The 20,382-nt window shown below is 42.4% G+C and overlaps 1 protein-coding gene across 7 annotated transcripts; it reads left to right on the top strand.

Annotated features, from left to right (window-relative positions):
* On the top strand, positions 1 to 20,382 carry shroom2b (shroom family member 2b). 7 transcript variants are annotated; one of them, XM_037761409.1, is made up of 10 exons: positions 1 to 202; positions 7,754 to 7,771; positions 8,455 to 8,577; positions 8,743 to 11,083; positions 11,298 to 11,347; positions 14,659 to 15,282; positions 16,320 to 16,832; positions 17,669 to 17,843; positions 18,043 to 18,315; positions 18,418 to 20,382. In XM_037761409.1, exons 1-10 carry the CDS (start codon positions 192 to 194, stop codon positions 18,688 to 18,690), a joined length of 4,401 nt encoding a protein of 1,466 aa, XP_037617337.1. In that variant the 5' UTR covers positions 1 to 191; the 3' UTR covers positions 18,691 to 20,382. The 7 variants fall into 7 exon arrangements, with proteins under 7 accessions (XP_037617337.1, XP_037617338.1, XP_037617343.1 ...); XM_037761412.1 differs by lacking the exon at positions 1 to 202 and adding an exon at positions 236 to 369; XM_037761414.1 differs by lacking the exon at positions 1 to 202 and adding an exon at positions 4,067 to 4,320.

The raw sequence follows: 20,382 nt of genomic DNA, 5'->3' as shown, positions 1-20,382 counted from the left end.
TGGACCGTTGGTGTGTTTCCACAACCTGCTTCTGCTGAGGAAGCTGTTGATCTGAGCGGGTTTAGAGAGCAAACGCCAGGCTCGTGTTGAGAGGGACATTTAAAAACTTGCCCCGAGTGATCATTGGGTCGCCCTCAGAGCTGCTTCTTTTCAGGCGTCCTCCCCTGTTTGCAGGAGGATTGGTACTGCCCATGTTGCCTAGGTGAGTTGACACTGCTTAGTGGGATAGGCCATATCAGCAGAGCCCATTGTTTTCAGGGGCTTATGCTACTCCAACAAGCACAGAGTGGGCACTCCTGTCTGCTTTTCTCCCCTCTCTCTGGACATGTTTGGTTTTTAGAAGATAAAAGAGAAGATTTTCACTTCCAGGTATTTCCTCTTCTCTATTTCTTTTATTTTGTCTCCTCTGATTCAATCATTGGTTTCCTGACAAGTGGGATTAGATCAGGAAGTGGTGAATGAGTTTGAGATAACGGCAGGTTTTCTTCCTCCAGATGACACATAAAGGTTGATAGGCAGTGACCCATTTTCCCAAAAGAATCAGCTGTAAATTTAGAAAGAAAACCTGACAAACTGCTTTTAAAGTCCTGAGGATATATCTGAAGGTTGAAAAAGGATATATGACAACAGTGCAGGTAAACTGAAGTTAAACTAAATCTTTGTATGTTTCTAACTGACTCTTCAGCTTCTGCAGAGATGCTCTGTGTGAATTTACAAGTCAGAAAATGTGTGTTAAAACACTGTTACATTTCTTAAACCGGTCAGCAGCTGAGCCTTAACTACAGATATGAAGCATTTTCAGATTGCATTGATTGAAGAAGTGTCCATGAGCAACAAGTGTTATTTGACCCATCTATCAGCAGCAGTTTACAGGAAATATTTGTAGCCTAAAAATAAAGAGGAATTATTTTATTCACAGACTAGAAAAGAGAATACTTTTAAATCTAAAGACATTTTTATTCTGCATCTGGATCCAGATCTACATCAAAACGCACTCTGAGTCATGGGTTATATGCACTAGATTTATTTTTCTCTTCAAGTAAATGCAGCAGTTCAGGAGAAAACAGGCCATTTCTGAACATTGTCACTTTATCACAATGCTGAAAAAAACTTTTTAAAATCGGAAAATCTGCACTAAGATCTCATCATTTCTACAAAACCACATCAGGGCTTGACATTTATGCAGAAAAAGCAGAAACATTTAGCAAGTCACCATCAGGGTTTGACTAATACGGAGTTGTAAAGGCTAATATTTTACATAAATATTCAACATATTTCCCCGCTTGTCTCACTTACCCCTCACTCCCACATAATGCAATAGAAAATGAATGTATGTGTTTCATTTTATTCTTGACAGTGTGGAAAAGCCCAGCATTTTGGCAGGAAAACAGCAACCAGGGTTATTTAAGGTTGTGCTATCATCTCTTTCATACTTCATATTAACAGCTGGGTGGATGAGCGATAGTAAACAAATGTATGAGAGCTAAAATTTCCTTAAAGGTTTTAGAGTCGAAATGAATAGCTGACTATTCGATTAGTTGAACAACAAATACATATTTCATCAGTTATTTTTTGCAAACACTGAAAATTAGCTTGTTCTAGTTTCTCAAATGTAAATATTTGCAGTTTGTCATTGTTTATGATAGTAAACTGAATATCTCGCTTTGCACTGTTGGTCGGACAAAGAAAGTAACTGCAATATGTCAACTTGGGCTTTTTTCACTGTTTTCTGTCCTTTTTTATAGTTAGTTAAAGCCCTAGTTTTTGCAGACTGTTGCAGTGAAGTGGACATTTATATAAAAAAAGCCCTTTATTGGCTTGATATCAGTGTAGATTTTGTGAAAACAGAGCCAGATGTTCCAGCTGTTGCTCATCTTCAGGTTTGCATTGTGTCGAAGTTATATTCTCCCCCTCTTTTTATTCTTTGTTGCCGGTGCAGGCAGTGACACCGATAAGCCCAGCTGTGATGACGCTGGCACTTTCTATTGTGTCGCCGTGTTTAGAGCTCAGTGGGGCGAGAACGGCCCCACAGGCTGCTGCCTGTTTGGGTTTGGTCTTTTCCCATCTACATATCTCTCTCTGCACATCCGTTAATTACTTAACTGTACATCACTTTTGTTTGCATTGTTGCTGAGTTCCTCAGTCCTTTGTAAGACATCAACAGATATATGATATAGGGACAGAAAAAGAGTTTTCTTCATTGTGATACATGAACACAGGAAGAGCGCCCCCTAGCAGTTGAATTGTTCAAATATAGCAGGTGCATATGCGGGTCTTTTAGCCAGTGATCAATCCAAATGGAAGATGCTAATGGTACGTGTCCACAGCCTCCGTCTTTTCCACGCATCCCATTCATTGTTTATGTAAGCAGTCGTGCAATGCATTCTGGTAGTGTGGTAGCGCAGTTTGAGATAAATGATTTGCATAAAGTTGAAGTCTAGGCTACACTATGCAAATCAGGGGCATTTGGCACAACCTGCCGCTTCTGGAAACCCCCAAGAAATTTTGAAACTAACCGTTGTCGATATACAGTATAGACAACTGCATGGTCTAGTTCTCACATAAAATGTTTTCTGAACTATTTTCGTGATATAAGAGAAGAAAGTTTCCAAACGAGCCGCCATGTTGGTTCCATTTTGAAAGCTAGGAGCAGCAGCCCACGAGGGAAAGCGTTCGTCCAATCAGGTGCCTTGTGTCTAGTGGCACCTCATCAAGCGTCCAATGCTGAGAAGCGAGGCGATCCCTTGCAATTAAAAAACGTGTATTTTGTAATATAAAAATATATTGGTATGTTTAATTAACTAAATAACAAATCAAGGGGAGAATCTGTGACGGTAGATAAATGAATATAATCTCACAGTATATACCTGTGTCATCACACTCACTTGGTTAACACCAAGGGCAGGACATTTGGGGGTAGCAAATGTTCATAATTTCATAAAAGGGTGTGGTTTGTTGCACTCTACACATGCCTTTACCATTTACCCTTTTTACCCTTAGTTCTTTTTCAAGATATGTATTTCCTTCCCGTTATTACAGCTCTCCTCATTCACAACAGCCACATGTTGGTAAGGTGAAGGGGTTGGTGTCATGTGAAACATCAGTGCACTAATTTACAGCCTGGATGCTGTAAAGAAGCTTGGTTGCCTCATTTCCTACGTGGCTGAACCAAATTCCACCAACATTTTGAGATTTGATGAGACCTAAAATAACACCTTGACTCAGGATAATATGAGCACTGACTTCCCTTCAAACACACATGATTTGTGTTGCAGTGGAGGAGTTTCTGCATGGTGGAGCAGTGTCCAAGTATGTGCCTCCCTCCTCCCCCTCAGCCTGACATTGGCTGGTATCTCTCAAAACAGACGTGGGCCCGGGCCAAACATTCCTGTGTTTCCTGACAAGGACACTGAAGTAGATCTTGAAAAGAAAAACAGGGTTGTGAAATATAGAGTTGTGATGGAATGTATCAGAAACCAGGCCGATAACAGGGCAAAACCAGTTCTGGTATCACATTTTACCCAGTATCCAAATCTGATAGTCAGAGCCAGAAAAAAAGCTAATATTTCCCAGTAAGCAATTTAGATATCTAGGTTGAAATTTGGCGTCATTTGGTTGAGAAAGTGCTACAGTGCATCTACCTTTTAGAAGAAAGTTTAAACCTTAAAAACATCTCGTGCAAAGAAATACATCTTAAATACTTGGACACAAATTGAGATTCTGTTGTTATTTGCTATAAGAAAATAAAAGACAAAGGTGACTTGATAAAGACATCTTTGCAGTACACAAAATGATTGTTGACTCTGTGACTGCCTTGCTCTCAGGCTCGTGAACAGCCAGTATGCCTGAATCTTTTATCTCTCTACCTTGTGACAAACTGGGAGCTGTTGTAGTATTCACATCCCATTGATTTTACTTTCCCAGCAGCCCCAGCAGCAGCTCTGCAGGCCCAGCAACTTGCAGCCCAAACACTAGATTACAGCAAGGACGCCGGGCAGGACAATAACTCCTCCCCTCGCCTCAAATCCCCCTTTATAATCCCAGAGGAAATCTCCTCCCCAGCACAAGGTGGAGGGTGTTTGTGTTCATACTGGGAGGAGGACGAGGGGGTCGGCAGCTCTTCAGATTCCTCAGAGCGCTCCTCTCTGTCAGACTGCTGGGAGCTGTGGTATCAAAGTGCGTCTTTCTTTCTGTCCTCATGTGTTTCTGAAGGAGTCCGAGAGGCTTTGGAGAAGTGAGGTGGAAGGGTCCTTTTTGAACCACGACTGGTGTATAGCACAAAGACAACTTACATACAAACCCAACTATTTGAGGTAGTTGGTAAGTTACCATGTTTTCTTATCATGTTGTTGCTGCAGAAGTCTCCTTTTTAACCTGTTTATAATACAAATCAGCTTGTTTCAGGTATTTATACTTCCAGGCTGAAGTATTCAGTGGCCGGTTATTTCACTTGTGTTATTAAATAAGGTTTTAATACTTAACCATAGACAGAAAGGACTTAACAAGATGCAGCTTTTTGCAGTGTTTGCAGAGATTTGCACTTAACTTGACTTTTTAGTTATGTTTTTCTGAGCCACCTCCCTGTTTAAATCAAATTTAATAACCTCTGCAGGGGATTTGTTTATTTTTACTCTCATTTCATCTACCAATGCTTTTTTTAATTCATTGATTTATCATTTAGTCTAAAAAATGCCAGATTGGTCAGATCTCTAGAGGTTTTTGTGGCGTGAATGATGCTCAATGAGAAGAGCATTTTTTGGTATGATTAGATAAGAAAGTCAGGTATTGGAGGGACCTGAAGAAGCTGGATATGTAACTCATTTTTTTCATTTCTTAATGTCAGAAAATATCTTACTGCACTTCTTCAGCTTCTTCAGACGAATGTACTAGCAGCCAACTGGGTCAGCTGTGTTTCAGTCTAATGTTGGGTCATTTTCTTGAATGGGCTCGTATATCCTGGTAGTGAACGCTGGCGTCTCCTCCCCTGTGGAATATCTGTGACAGAGCAGCTGTATCCCCTGACAATAGACCCTCAACGCTTTAGAAAAAGTGACATTTGCATTTCCATTGTGCAACTCTCACTTTGTGTGTCACATTGGGCCGAGGGAGAGAAGGTTTTTAAGTTAAACAGTTCGGGATGTTTGCTGTTCCATTACTATTGTAGCCTTCTCCTACATTTTCCCGGTTTTGGTTTGTTTGAAGTTCACAAAAGAAGAAGAGTTGTGTCGATGCTTTGGTTTTTAGCCGGAGATAGACGTGGGCGATTCTTCAGGTGCATTCAACATTCAAAGGCCTGCAGATAAGCACTTGTTTGGTTGCACAAGAAACTTTAATTGTGCAGTTTTATCCAGCTTAAGTTACTGTAATGATAAATTGATGCTAATTTAAAAAACATACTGAAAATCAAACTCAGTTTAGTTTAGTTTATTTAAGGATCCCCATTAGAAGCACATGGATGTGCCTCTAGTCTTCCTGGGGTCCTCAGTCAACTGGAGTTTGAAAAAACAAACCTGTGAAAGACGGAAAAATGGAGTCCACTTACTAGATACAGATACAGTATTTAATTACCACCGTTGATGTTTCGAGCGTGAACAGTGCTCCTTTAGATGGTCACCGGTTACTGACATCTGAAGAAGAGCTAGATGCTCGACACGTCACTGGTTACTAACGTTTGAAGAAGTGTTACAAACGTCACCGGTGGTAATTACTTGTTAATGCTTTTCTAAGAAAAACAAACCTGACCCCCCAAATAGAAACTCAGACTTGGTTCTTATTTAACTATTTTTATTGAAATATGTAGAAAAGCTTTTATTTCCTGAAAGGGAACTGATATGGAACTGTACTTTCACAGGAAGGTTACAAGAAAGCGGTTAATAAGTTAATAAGCAGACTGATTAAAGGGAAAATGATGAAGGCTCATTTGATGTGCCTCCAATTAATTCCAATTAGTGAGATTTTTAGTCGGTGAACAGCAAGTCAGCTGAGCATGCTGAAATTGTCTACCATGCATGTAAAGTTTCCAATAAATCATTATTCCACAATAAATCCTGAATAAGTATTTACTCAGGTTTAAATGGAGCATTGAGTTCCAGAGAAAAATCCTCTGCAACCACTGGTTGTGTTGTACTTTGACCTTTGTTTTCTTGCCCTTCCTTTTTCCCCCTAATTTTATGCACTCTTTTGACTTTATGTTTTTTTCTTTATTGTAATTATGTAAAATGAGGATAAAACTCTTAATATTGAAAAACAACAAATCATCAAACCACAAAACCTTGACAGGATTAGTACCAAATATCTCTTTTGTCTCTTGAGGGATTATACGCAACAAAGCAGCAACAGTAAAGAAATCGGAGACAGGTGAAGTATTGTTAGAAACACTTTCTTTATTCCACAAGGAGACTCTCAGACTCCTGGGAGATGGCTAACATAGATGTGTCCCTCCCTGCATTCCTTTGCAGAAGGAATGCAGTGTCTCCATCATGACCTGGCAGGGTTAAAGTTTCAATCAAAGCAAATGAAATCTCATTTGGCTGAGATATTTCACGTCGGTCTGACATTTGAACTTGGGAAACAATCTCAAATATCAGCATTTGACATTTTAAAGAAGACAGTATTTTAAAAGATTCCAAAGCATTCACAGTTTGTCCTTATAAGAGCTTTTATTTTTATTTTGCCTGGTGGTTGGGAGGCAACCTGTGGATGCGACTCACATCCGTCTAATTTGTCTGGGCCATGTGGCTGTGACAGATCTGTCTCCCTCTCCTGTTGTGAAAGCCCTTCACAATAAGAGGTTCCACCCAACAGCCAATATGAAGTTTCCTTGGGCAAGGTACTAAACACATGCCTGTTAAACTTAACACAGGATTCCCTGAGAAAGTCAGCTCCATGATTTGGCCCAGAATGCAGCGACATTTCAGCATTAAGATTGTCCTTATGAGGCAGCTGTAATTAAATGAAATCTCCGACATCATCAGTCCAGCATTGATGCAACTTAGAGGGGTGGTTCGTCTTGCTTCTGAGTGACCCAAAAGGTGCCTGCATCACTCATGTGGGCCAGCAGGTATACTATTGTCTTGTTTTAGTTTGACATTTAACTTAAAGCAGGTTTTTATTTGGTGCATTAAGCAAAACGATGATGCTCTCTGGCCAGCCCTCAGGCTCTGTGGTTTCCTATTGCTGCTTTAGAAAGAAGAAAGATTGCATTCGATAATGTGTTAGTCTGTGTTTTGTCTTCTCTTTTCTTTTCTTTTGATGCTGATGTGTCCTCCTTCTCCTTTTCCTTTTTCTCCCTGCTTCACTCGATGCCCATCAGGGCTAAAATGGTTGATGTTGTATCGCCACGCACAATGCCGTCAGAAAGCGAGGTTCATGTGGCAAGGAGCTTTCTCACTAAGATTTTGCGAAGCTCTATGAGGTACCAACAGCCAGCCACATCCCGTTGTGTTTGCTGGTAGTTTTTGTTGAAGTGATCGAGTTTGTACCTTGTGCTTTGTGCTCCTTCCTTCCTTTGTATTTCACACTGTTTATTACTTATTTATTATAAGTATGGTGCCAGTTGTCAAAAGCAAATATCCTTTAGTTGTATTAGCAGATTTGTGTTATTTTATTTTGACCCTAAAGTTGTGTTGAGCCCAGTGATGTTCAGCCTCCTCATAGCTATTAGTTGGTCATGAAGTTTCTCTGGTTTAGTATGTGGTTTGAAATTAGGATGTTGAACACATGTAATTCTTTTCTTTTTCAACATGCTCTCCAGGAAAAACCGCTTCAAAGGGTATGTGCAAGTTTGGTGTGAGCAAAGTGCATAGTACAGTAATGTTCTCAGTTTAGCTCCAAGGTATGGATGATATTTTAACAACATGTGAGAAATTAATTGTATTTCCAGGCCAGAAAACTTTGAGATAAATACCTAGAAAAATGTTTAATAGGTCCCAAAATATATATGAGTGCAACTGAAGTGCACAGTCCTACCAAACAACCCAACACATGTTGTTAGCAGATTGTTATTGTGTAATAATACTTAGAATATTAAATTCTATAAATATTCTCATTAAACTCATTAAATCGTGAGTTTGGATCCTTATTGAAAGACATAATAAATACTAATTTGGGATCTGACTCTTCATCTGCAAATGTTGCTTTGTTTGTTGGGAGATTTAATCTCCTGGACAAAAACCCATTCAACCGAATATCTGTGTAACTCTGCAATAAATAATAATATATGAAGGTTTTTATTGGAGAATCCTTGCAACTTCAAAATTCTGTGGACTTGTTGCTAAAGTAGGAATATTTAAAGTAACACCTCATCCCTGAGTGCCAGAGTGCACAGTGGACTCTTGGAGGAGAATGATGGGGCTGCAAAAAAAAGCGTGAAAAAATGTTCAGCCATTGCACTCCACGGCTGCAATGTCAAATACTCCATTGTGTAAAGTGTTTGGTTGCCTCTCTGTCTTGCAGGAAGAATGATTCGGGCTCGCGCCCTCATTCCTGGCACTCCTCCAAGCTGACAGAAGAAGAGTCAGAGCCTGCCGGGCGAGAGGCCACCCCAGCACCAGTCTGGCAGCCAAAACATGAAGCAAGGTGAGACTAGTCTAGGTTCTCTTGGCTTTAAACAGGGAAGAAAATTCATATTCAGTTAGTGATGGTGGTTCTGTGTGAAGTTTGTTCTTATTTAAATAAAAGTCATTTAAGTAACTTCTCAAACATAAAGTACTAAAGGTAGGTTTATTTTACGTTACACACCAGGCCCAAAGAGTCGTCCAGTCAAGGGGACCAGAACACCCAGCATCAGCTAAGCAGCCAGTTCAGCTCAGTGAACAACATGGAGAGACTGGAGCGTCCCTCTCATCCCTACCCACCAGGACGTCTTTCCCCAACTAAATACATCAGCAGTGCTGAGCCGCTCTGTGGACCAGGAGGCAAAAGAGACTCTGGGTTCAGCTGTTTCTCTAGCACCTCCAGCCCTCCTGTTCATGACCCCAGCACATCTGATAGGAAAAGTACCAGCACTGAAAACATTTTCTTCAAGGGTCCTCAGAGTGAAGGGCCTCAGCAGGCAGAGTGGCCCAGGTACCTTCAGCCGACGCTGGGGAACGGAGGCTGGGAGGGATCACGGGGCGAGGAGCAGCCAGCCTCTCGGGTCTCCGTCGCAGGGAGACCCAGCATCGGCCCAGTGTGGCAGGTACCAGAGAAGAAAAAGTCCCAGTCTCCTCCTCCCCCACCTCCTCCCCTGCGCAGTGACAGTTTTGCCGCCACAAAGGTGTTCCCTTACTCTGAGGGGCCTAGTGGTCCAGCAAAGACCCACGGCAGGTCAATTGAAAAGCTGACAGAAAATAACGACCAGAATGGCCTCAGATCTCACCAGGAGAAAACCTTAGAGGCCCGACGTAGCTTAAACCCCCTGACCACCAAAGACTTCCTCCATCCCAACACGGCAGCTGACCACAACCACAACCAGCTGCACCCCAACAAACTCTTCTCCCTGTCCAGCAATGATGTCAGACAGTCTCATTACACCAAACTACCTGCCCACCAGAGGCAATACAGTGACGAAAGCCCCCTCTACCTGCAGACCAGGTCAGCTCCTCCCACCAAGATTCAGAGTGTAGGAAGCTACTATCGCAGCCTCCAGGATCTGCCCACAAACATCTTCAGCCGCAAACACGTCCGGCACTCAACAGCATCCATGGCAAGTTCTGCTGCAAACCCAAACCTGGAGAATGGGGGGCACAACAGATACTATGGCCTGGCAAACAAGCATTCGGTTCAGACTGCAGCGCTCCAGGCCAGGCAGGGCAAAGCAGAGGGCCGAAGGGGGGAAACAGAGAAACCCCACTGGGTAAACTGCAATGAACCAGGCTTCCCAAGTTCCTTGAAGACAAACGTTAAGGCAAAATACTCTCTACCTCAATCCCAGCTGCCTTATAGTGAAAATAAGGAGCGCAGTGGCCATTCCCATGTGGGGAATGGTCTACATTATGACCACCAAACTTCTGAACTTTCTGTTCGAAGCCGCAGCCCAGAGGATGCTGCAAAGAGAGGTGAAGGGCACGCTAATGACACGAAAAGACATTTCCCAACACATCAAAGTAATGATCATAAGGTCAGTCTTTCAAGGCACCAAGACCCATGGGTCCCTCAAGAGGATCAGCGGATATCCCCAATGAAAACCCCACTTCTCCACTCCTTGGCCCAGGAGAGTAGGAGTCTGGCTGTGAGGCAACCAGCAGCTACGACCACAGGTGTCCTATCCACCCAGGTTGCTGGTGACACCATGGCCACCAGCAGTGGAAAATCGAATCGCCGCAGCGACCGTTATGCCACCACCCTCCGCAATGAGATCCAGCAGAAGCGAGCCCAGCTGCAAAAGAGCCGCAGCGCTGCAACCCTGACATGTGATGCCGAGGATGAGGAGGCAGAGGAGTGGAGATCCACAAAGTCATCTACGTCTTCTGGTGTCTCCTTCTCCAACACCTACAAAGACCACCTAAAAGAGGCGCAGGCCAGGGTCCTCCAGGCCACCTCTTTCCAGAGACGAGACCTTGAGCCTCTTGGACCAGAGGCGCCGATAGTTAAAACCACCAGTGGACGCATTAGAGGACGTAAGCGTTTCCCACTGGCCAAGAGGATGCACTCCTTCTCAGAGCCTGACAAGATAGACAAAGTGGGAGTGGAGGGAGAACCTCAATCAGGGTCTTTCGGAGAGCGTAGGAAGTTCTTTGAGGCCAAACCAGCATTTTCCAGGCCTGTGCTGAAGTCCAGCCAGGGTACAAACTTGACGGCAGACCTTGGTGAGGAAGGCAAACCCAAAGAAAGAACTCCCTCTGGAGAGCCCGAGGAAGCTCACCCATCCACAGACCCCAAATACCTCAGCCCTGGACATAAGCAGGTCTTACTAGAGCAGCAGAGGCTTGGGACCTTCGCTGAGTACCAGGCCACGTGGAATAAACAGAAGAAGTCATCAGAGACCAAGACGCAAGGGAGGTATCACTCGGCGGAGAACATCTTGGACGCAGATGCCGAGGACAAGACAGTGTGCATCCACGAGAGATCCCGATCTTCTCCCTCTGCAGACTTCTATACACAGGTGAGAAGCCCAGAAGATATAGCTGTTTGTATAACTGAATGATTTATGTGCATGTATGAGTCTGTTCTACTAACATGAGATGCTTAGTAATAATGGATGGCATGAAGATAAAACTTTTAGCTGTAAGTTATTAAGTAAGACGATGTTTTCATCCAAGAGTTCATGATTGGATTTGCAGAGTTAAGCGAAGAAGCCCTTTGCCTTTCTTTTGCAGAATATTCCTTCACCATGGGGAGACCCTCACATCCAGCAGAGCAGTTACAGGTGAGATTAAGGTTTACAATATGTGTATATATAAATACAACACAGTTAGATAATACAGTAGACAATAAGAAAAAAATACAACAAACTAAAAAGGATGCAATCAATCAGTGGAATAAACAAATTAACTCATCACTCTTACTGTTTTACTTTTAACGCACAGTGTTTGCTCAATATGATAAATAGTAAAGGTGGGAAAAAAATCAATTAACCTATGTATCACAATTTTATTTTTATTTTTTAAATTTTTTTTTTTAATGCCAGAATCGATATATTAAGCTTAATTTGAGTCTATTTGGAGGTAGAAGGAAGTTACTGCTTTTATTGTTGTAGTAAGTAACGTGACATCATATCCGTTCCGTATCCGTCAACCAAAACAAACCTCAGCGTGTTGAAACGATAAAGTAGAAAACAGCAGAGTTTCTGCGTGGATACGACCTGCACCCTCACATGTTAAATCCAGCGTGGTAAACACTACACATCCAGTAAAGGATGGAAACACTTTGGGTTTCACACATTGACAGGAAAAGCAGAGCTAGACATCACGGCTAAAGCTGCATGCTAACTCTGTCACGGACAGGAAACGTTATTGTATCGTGGTAACGTGCAGTCAAGCCGGCCGTCGCTCTCATCTCCGGGGTCAAATGGGCCGACGCTACAACTGTAGAGCACCCATATACTGACATTTCTGTTCTCTGCATTGAAACGGCCCCGATGGAGCTGACCATGGATGGATAAAGAGAACGGAGCTGACGGGAGAGCTAGAGACCACCTTGGAGAAGTTAGAGGAAGTAGACACGTGGGACTACGTCCGCTTTTCAAAATAAGGTGTTAACAAAGGAAACTGTATATACAAAATACTTATATGGAAATAAGACTGATAGGATTATATTCACCAGAAGTATAAAACATTATATGTCCCTTATAAATGAATAATTCCTGACAATGATTGATATATTTGACTTCAGGACATCTCTGACTACATACATGCTGAAAATCAAACATTTTTACTGGATTAATTTAGATATTTTCCAAAGTAAAAGTCCCTAGAAGTGAATGATTCTTGAACTTTTTCTCATGGTCTAGTGTTAAAAAAGTTAACAAAAATCGCAATAAATTGTAATATCGAATCGCAATACTTAAAAATTGCAATACATATCGAATCCGCACCCAAATATCGTGATACTATCGAATCAGGAGATAGGTGAATCTTCCCAGCCCTAATAAATATTCAACGCCTTGAAGGGCAGCAGAATGGCACAGTGTTTGCCAAGTAAAACAGTTGATCGCTGCACTTTCCAGAGTGTCCACCAGACCCTGCTCGCTCTGTCTGGAAGAAATGCATGTGAAGTTTCATGTAAATGTGGAATGTATTTGGGAGGTGAGATTTCAGGGCAGAGTGAGAACACGTCTCAGTTTCTCATTCCAGGTTTCCTGAACTAAAAGGAAAATATAATTTTCTGTCATACTAGATCTCTTCCCAACCTTATCTCGTATTGTTGGAGCTCATGTTGAGGTGAACAGTATCTTCTGGACTCCTGTCGTAAACTACACCCAGATTTACAAAAGTGTCTGTGCAATTACAGGTGATTTACGGCGGGTGGAGAGTGTATCATTTTATCCTTAAGCTGCTTTTGAAAATGAACACTTATCTGCTGTGTACATGATCACTTTCTTGGCTAAATGGTGAAATTAATCCACAGCATTTGTTCCTTTGTTGACATGTTTCTTTGTGTGACATAAACACCTTTCAGGAAATACGACGTTCATCCACAAGTGTCAGCAAAACTTGCACGAAGATAACTGAATTGTTGCTCAAGTTCCTTTTTATTCTAGTTTTATTTCATGCACCTTTTTAGTGGGTGGAGTTTAAACGAGATACAATCCCAACCACTGAAGACTGAGCTTATTTGTGCAGTTTTGCTATATATTCATCATTAACCAAAACCCCTAAATTATTTTATGCCCATTTCACTTTAAGATTAAAAGATAAAAAACCCTTAATGAAGCCCTAAGTGTTGTTTCTCAGCCTGCCGATACATTAATGATAACATGGTTCAACCAGTTAATGTCAGGTTTATTTCAGTGGCCTCTCTTAATCTGCCAAATTATGGAAAATATTAAGCATTACATTTAAATATTTAAAGGAGTCTAATTTCTGCAGCCATGTCTGCTAAATGTCTTGATTTAAAGTCAATAAGAAGCTGTAGCAGCATGGTAAGTTTAGAGAGTTATCTGATTATAAATGAAGGGAAACAGTATTTCTGATGGTTTATAGGATATGTTTAGGATTCAAAATGGGGAACTTTTCTTTAAAAATCCAGTTTGTCCTCAGTTTATTTTAAACAGTAATCACATCACTCCGTGTATGGCAGAGAATTTGATCCTGTAAACATTGATGCATGATAACTACAATAAGTCTTTTTTTTAAAAGGTAAATAATGGTGTAATCAAAATATTTGTTTAGGTGAGATGTGTCTTTAAGTCAGACTCTGTCACTGTAACTGTCTCTGCTCAGGTGTAATCCAACCTCTGTATTTGGTTTTCACACCTGTGGCTCGGGTTTCCTAAACTGTAACACTCACTGTGAACAGCAAACACACCTCTAAAGCCTCTAAAGCTACAAGTCAACAGGCAGAGGATCCACTAATGTGGTTCAAATAAACAAATTACACATGTTAGTGTAGTAAACATGGCGGTACATGAGCCAGGTAAACAACTTCTTGTGAACTTTGCACATCAGTCCTAAACATGGTCCTTATTTTCTAAAATGATGAGCATTTGAATTTACTGTTTAACTTCATTTTAGCAAGCTTGATTCTGTCAAAAACATGCCCACAGAATTGTAGAATAAAAATCTTAGCTGCTGTTTTTTTAGATGTACTAAAACCGCCAGAGTACTTCTGACTCATGGTGTCTTGATGGAGTTTGACTTGGAGCCCAATTTCTTCCCAGTACCACTGAAAAACACACAGCACATGGATCGTATCCCATGTGTAAACAAACTTTTCTTAACTTTTCTACTCGGGAACCTGTAATATGTTTTCATATATATTTTCAGAGATGTCTAAACGTCTTTGAAAATTCTTCTAAACCGATGTTGTATATATAAAAAGGGACAAAGTACACACTTCTTGCACCATAAACAAAGCTATACACAAGAGGGAGGAACATTTCATGAAGCAATTTAAACAGACACGGTTGTTTGAACAGCTTTATAAAGAAAGACAAATGTTTGACCTCCTTTGTAAAGAAGGTAAAATTAAACTTTTCCCTCAGGTACTGATGAAGTTTGTCTTTGCTTTGACCTCTAGAGGAAAAACAGAGAGCAGACTGCAATACCAGCCTCACCACAGCCCACAGTCGGGCCTGACAGTCCCCAGAAACGAGGGCCCGGTCCCAGGCCTCACTGACCACAGGACCAAACCAGACGCTGCCAATCCCTCCCACACCACACACTCCTCAGGCCCTCGCAGCCTCAGCCCCAACCCAGGATCCCAGCATCTATCCCAGCTTCCACAAACCAAGGGCCTCCTGCCTCCGCCCAGGCCCCATTTAGGCCCAGAGACCACATCCTCCTCCCAGGAATTCCTCGCTGGCGCCCAGGCAGACCCGACAGCGCTCCAGCCTCTGTCCAGCTGCAGCTCTGACACCCAGTACCATGCTACTGCCCAAAACTCCTCGGCTGGCCCCGCCCCGGCCAGCTCCCCTCAACTCAGCAGGACGTCCAGAGCAGATATGAGCAGAGGAGGTGGAGAAAACAAGGTGGAGAAGGAGCAACCGCAGCCACCTTCCTCGTCATCCCTGTTCTCCCCCTGGACGGCCGCTCTGTCTCTTCCTGCGACTGATCGAACGCGATCTCCCTCGCCACAGTTTGCCCCGCTGAGACTGACCGACAAACCGCCGGCCGTGTTCGTGCAGGATGACTCACCGCTCAGGTAAGCAGCTTAGCCAAAGTGCTTCAGGTCTCCTCACCGCCCCTCGTTACGTAAAGCTTCTCTCTTCTGTTCTAGTAGAGGAGGCTTTGAATTTAAGGTAAACAAGTTCAAGTCCGGCACTGATAAACAAAACAAACAGAGTGTAGAAAGAAAAGATTATCATGTTGATACGTCAGACCTTTGACCTCAAATAGCATAAAAAGTGTCAAAGGAATTAACTGTGAAAATGCTGCTACTTCTGTCAGCTGATGGAAATGTGCCCACAGAGAGGAAAATCACAGTTTGATGGTGCTTGTCGTCGATTGCCTCTGCGGCCTGAGGCAAATCGGACTGGAGGCTGTAATTTAGTTAAAGCCACATGGCTGCTGTGACCTTTGGTTTCTATTGCAGTTCTACTGTACGATCCATCCTTTAATTAGAAACGCTCGACTGCGTAGCTCTGATGTGTATTAAGAAATGTTTCCATACTCTGCGATTTCTGAAGCTTTAAACCTTCGACTGAAGTTAAACATGAAAAATGTGAAACATTTACAGCCCCTCATCTTAAGCGTTCTGCCCCGTCGGTTTACTTTAGTCTTCAGATGAATAAGAAACAAAAAACCTATGAGCAAGGCAAAAAGTTTCAGTATGTTTGGGAACCAAAACAGTTCAAGTCTTGGCATTATTTTATGCATCTGTTTTTGTTATTTTGCAGGTTACAGGTTCGAAAATTAGTTAACTGTGAAAATGTGATGTTGGATTAAAAACATTCATCCTCAGTCCCTCAATTAATAATTATAAGAATATTATAAATAATGACATTTAAAAGAAGGTTTTGCCTTCATTAAATTTGAATAAGCTTATGTTGGGAATTTACAACACCGAGCATTATTGATATAAGAAAAGAGCTAATATGGGGCACATAATTCTAACATTATAACATACTGAGGACCACAAATTTAGAGTTAAACTGTCTTCATTGTCACAAGTTTTTAGATGTTAGAGACCAGCAGATGAATAGTTTCAGGCTTTAATATGGAAATGTTTTCCCTGTCCAGGTCAGAAAATGATTTGATGCTCCCAGCTGAGATGGATGTGAACAGTCCGGTGAGGAAAGTCCCTGTGAGGATCGTCCACGCTGAGAGCAGCTCGGAGCGAGAGGGCAGGGCCTACCTGCCTCAGAGCAGCGACTCCTGCAGTGTCTTCGAGCCACCGCCGGCCCACATCCCCTCCCTGAGCACCACGGAGCGCCTGGCTTCGTCCCTGTTCAGCGCCTACACCCGCCAGGCCCCTCAGGAGCCCGGTCAGGCTTTAGTGTCAGTCCCGGAGTCGAGTACAGCGGGGGCTCGGCGCTCAGAGGAGGATGCCAAGAGAGAGGAGCTGGCCAGGGACATCATGGGTAAAGATAAGTCTCTGGTGGACATCTTGGACCAGAGCGGTAGGATGACCACCATGGACCTGATGGAAGGACTCTTCCCCACAGAGGAGCAGATCCTGGAGGGGGCCCACCAGCGCAGGAGGGCTTCCTCTGGCTCCAGACTGCCCACCTCATCCCCCAGGAGCATGGACAGGTGGGACCTTTTATAAGCTATCTCCAGATTTATTAAAATCATTTATTACATTAGAACTGCTGCATCCTTTAACTTTAGCAGCTTCAGAAACAAACATATAAACGTTTCCAGATGCTGTGTGCATTTTGTGATTGGAGTAATTGCATCCACAAAGGGCTGATATTAACTCCTTGTCCTCAAGTATCTATCCAGCAAGACACTGAATTTGCTCTCTCTCTCTTAACTGGTTGACACAGTTATCCTGGACTTTATCATGTGATTATACAATTTTAATAACTAGCTAGATTCAACATGATGTGAGCTTCTCTGATAGTGTTAAAAAATTCTCCAATCCTTTTTTTCTATTGTTTTCAGGAGGAATCACCATGTTTGCTAACTTCATTCAAAATCAAAATCATCAGAAAATATAATTTACATATGTGAATATAGAAATGCAAATTAAACGCAAAAGGACTGACTAATAGTCTGTGGCAATTATATGAATGGGAACACCAGGGGATGAATTAAATTAACAAATTAAACCAAGTGTTATTGACTAATTCAAGTTTTATTTCCAGTCCAGCCTATTCAACTTTCACTCAGCCTGCCCTCTGGTGGACAAATGTCTCATTACAGTTATCTCCTCTAATCTACTGCTCTGTAATTGCTTGTTTTGTAATGTGTAGGTCATTTTCTGCCCGTTGCAGAAGCAGCTGAATACTTCCCACTATTCCAACACTATTTTTCTTTTATTCCAGCTGTTGTTGGTTATACAAAAATGTCTCCGAACCTCTGCTCAGCTGTGTTTGTGTTTACATGTGTGTGTGTGTGTGTGTGTGTGTGTGTGTGTGTGTCAGGAGGGAGGAGGAGGACTTGTCTGTTTCAGCAGCAGCCTCTCTGGTCCCCAGCTCCTCCTACTACAACACATCGGCTCCCAAAGCCGAGCTCCTCATCAAGATGAAGGACATGCAGGAGCAGCTGGAGGAGCAGGACTCTGAGGACGAGCTGGACGTCAACCTCGCCAGTAAAAAGGTAAAACTCGCCCATTGAGAGATAGACAGCATGTAATATTATGTATAACACTCAGCAGCCTCAGTCAGCCTCAGGCAGCCTCAGTCAGTCAATTTCAACAGAAATTGGAAAGGATTTTTAATCGTCTGTAAGTGGAAACTTGCTTTTGAATTTGCTTTGGGGTATGTGTTTTTCTCCATGTTTTCTTCATGCTCTCCAGCAAGAGCTGATCTCCAGCCTGGCGAGGAAGCTGGAGGTGTTGCGGGAGGCACGGCACAGCCTGCAGGAGGACGTGGAGGACAACGAGGCTCTGGGCCGGGAGGTGGAGGCCACCGTGCAGCGCCGCTGTCAGGCCAACCAGCTCGACAAGTTCTGCATGTTTGTGGGCGACCTAGATAAGGTGGTGAGCCTGCTGCTGTCGCTGTCGGGGCGGCTCGCCCGGGTAGAGAACGCTCTCAACAGCCTGGAGGACGAGGCCCCTCCAGAGGAGAAGGTAACATCCAACAGGGAAAAAACACTGAATCTGTTCAGATAGATGACATCCATACTGTCCACCTGATCCACTGATTAATTCATAATATCCATCCTTCATCAGCGAACCCTGGCAGAGAAGCGCAAGCTGCTGATGCAGCAACACGAGGATGCCAAGGAGCTGAAGGAGAACCTGGACCGTCGGGAGCGGCTGGTTTCCTGCATCATGGAGGCCCACCTGGACGCAGAAAGCCTGGACGATTACCGGCACTTTGTGAAGATGAAGTCAGCCCTCATCATCGAGCAGCGTAAACTAGAGGACAAGATCAAGCTGGGCGAGGAGCAGCTGAAGTGCCTGGTGGACAGTCTGCCGCTGGAGCAGAGGCCGCTGCTCTGATAGCATTCACCCGAGAAATACTTTTTCTTCTTTCAGATTGAGGCACCAGTTGGGTGACAATTTCTACATTTGAGGATGATTCATGTAGCATTTTTATATTAATGTCATTGCTAAATTGTGTCTGATTTCATGGCTGAGAGGATTTCAAGCCTCTATTTCATGCCAGTGGTATTGTTATTGTTTCAGTACTACATTACCAATGTGGCCCTTTTTAACCAAATAGTTCTAAGAACTAAGAAGCCTCAGGAACTAAATGAGGTCAATTAGTTCGGTAATTGATTAAAAAACGACGGCTTCTTTGAGGCCCAATTTTTGCACAATGACTAGACAACAACACAGAGATATTGTGTTGTCATTTGTAATGAACTGATTCACGACTGTGATGTTTAAATGGATATTGTACAAAAGATATATAGAGACAGGGAGGATGAAGGAGCCAGAAGATGGTTTGTTCTGCATTAGTACGCATCTGAATTAATAATTGAATAAACTTTAATTGTCTAGAGTTGCAGGGAAACTTCCTAAAAAGTTTCCAGGATTCCTGAAAAAGTTACTGAAGTCAAAATGGGCTCATAGTCATGGAACAAATGTCTTTTCTCTTTTACTGTACTGAAGAGGATAAACAAAAGTTTTATGTTGACCTTTCATTCCTTCTGCAGTCTGCTGCACCAGAAACTCAGAAAGATCCATCCCGCTTTGTTCTGGAAGTGAACTCTGTCGATTTTATGCTGTGAAGAGTAGCAGATTTCCCTAAATTCACAAGTTTATTTTCTCCCTTTTTTACAGCTATTAGTATCCCAAAGTCAAAGCACTCATGGTTTACTGATGCTTTATAAGATTTTAAAATTATAATACATAAACATCTATGTATGGAGCATCAAACATGATCAATGCTGGTCACTATTGGAGGCATTTCTATCATCGATGACTCCAAGTCTTCTTTCTCCAGGAACGTCAACTCCTGTCAAGTTGATACTCAAACACTGATGATTTTAGATCGCGTACAACTTTAATCAGAATGCTGTTTTTATTAACCCCTGTATGTATTTGCACCTCAACACCCCAGAGAGATCTTACAGTGTTTCCAGTGTCACTTTTTTATTTGTGTTTCTGTTCTATTTAAGTTGCATCATGAGCTGCATGTTGCTGGGTTTGTAATTAATTACCATCAGGTGTGTTTTAAGTTTTATTTTAGTAATATTTTCTAGTAATTTATTTTAGAAAACTTCTATGGAGAAAGAAGAAATGTCTCCCCAGTAATTTATTTCCACTCATGACGTACTTTTTGTTTTCTAACAAAATAAGATGAAGAGTTTGATTCCAAGATGCTGTTCTCCTCTAGTCAGCCATGATATTAAGTTAGCTTTCCTGCTTTTACAACCTTTGTGTAGTGTATTATTCTATTAGGGCAGATGACGTCACGTTTACATATGATGAATATCTCATTTTGGAGTGAAACTCTTTAATTTATGCTGGATTAAGAGCTGATAACTGGACATTATTCTCATAAAGACGATGTTGACTTTTTCCAGCAGTACTTGTTTTCTATATCATAATACACTGCTAATATTCCCTGGATGGTTTTGTTGCCTGTAACCTCACAGGTTTTCATTCATACTTGGTGCTTTTAGCTGAAGCTCCCAAAAATGTTGACGGCAGTCTCGTCACCACCGCACTGACTCATCTCATCTT

The sequence above is a fragment of the Sebastes umbrosus genome, chromosome 24 (assembly GCF_015220745.1).
Source record: "Sebastes umbrosus isolate fSebUmb1 chromosome 24, fSebUmb1.pri, whole genome shotgun sequence".
Classification (NCBI taxonomy): Eukaryota; Metazoa; Chordata; class Actinopteri; order Perciformes; family Sebastidae; genus Sebastes; species Sebastes umbrosus.
This window is presented reverse-complemented; position numbering and strand designations above follow the sequence as displayed.

Coding starts and splice junctions, on each gene's coding strand:
- shroom2b (XM_037761408.1), top strand. CDS start 7,302: ATGCCCATCAGGGCTAAAATGGTTGATGTTGTATCGCCACGCACAATG. Junction 11,084..11,297: donor CTGCAGACTTCTATACACAG/GTGAGAAGCCCA, acceptor TTTCTTTTGCAG/AATATTCCTTCACCATGGGG. Junction 16,833..17,668: donor TCCCCCAGGAGCATGGACAG/GTGGGACCTTTT, acceptor TGTGTGTGTCAG/GAGGGAGGAGGAGGACTTGT.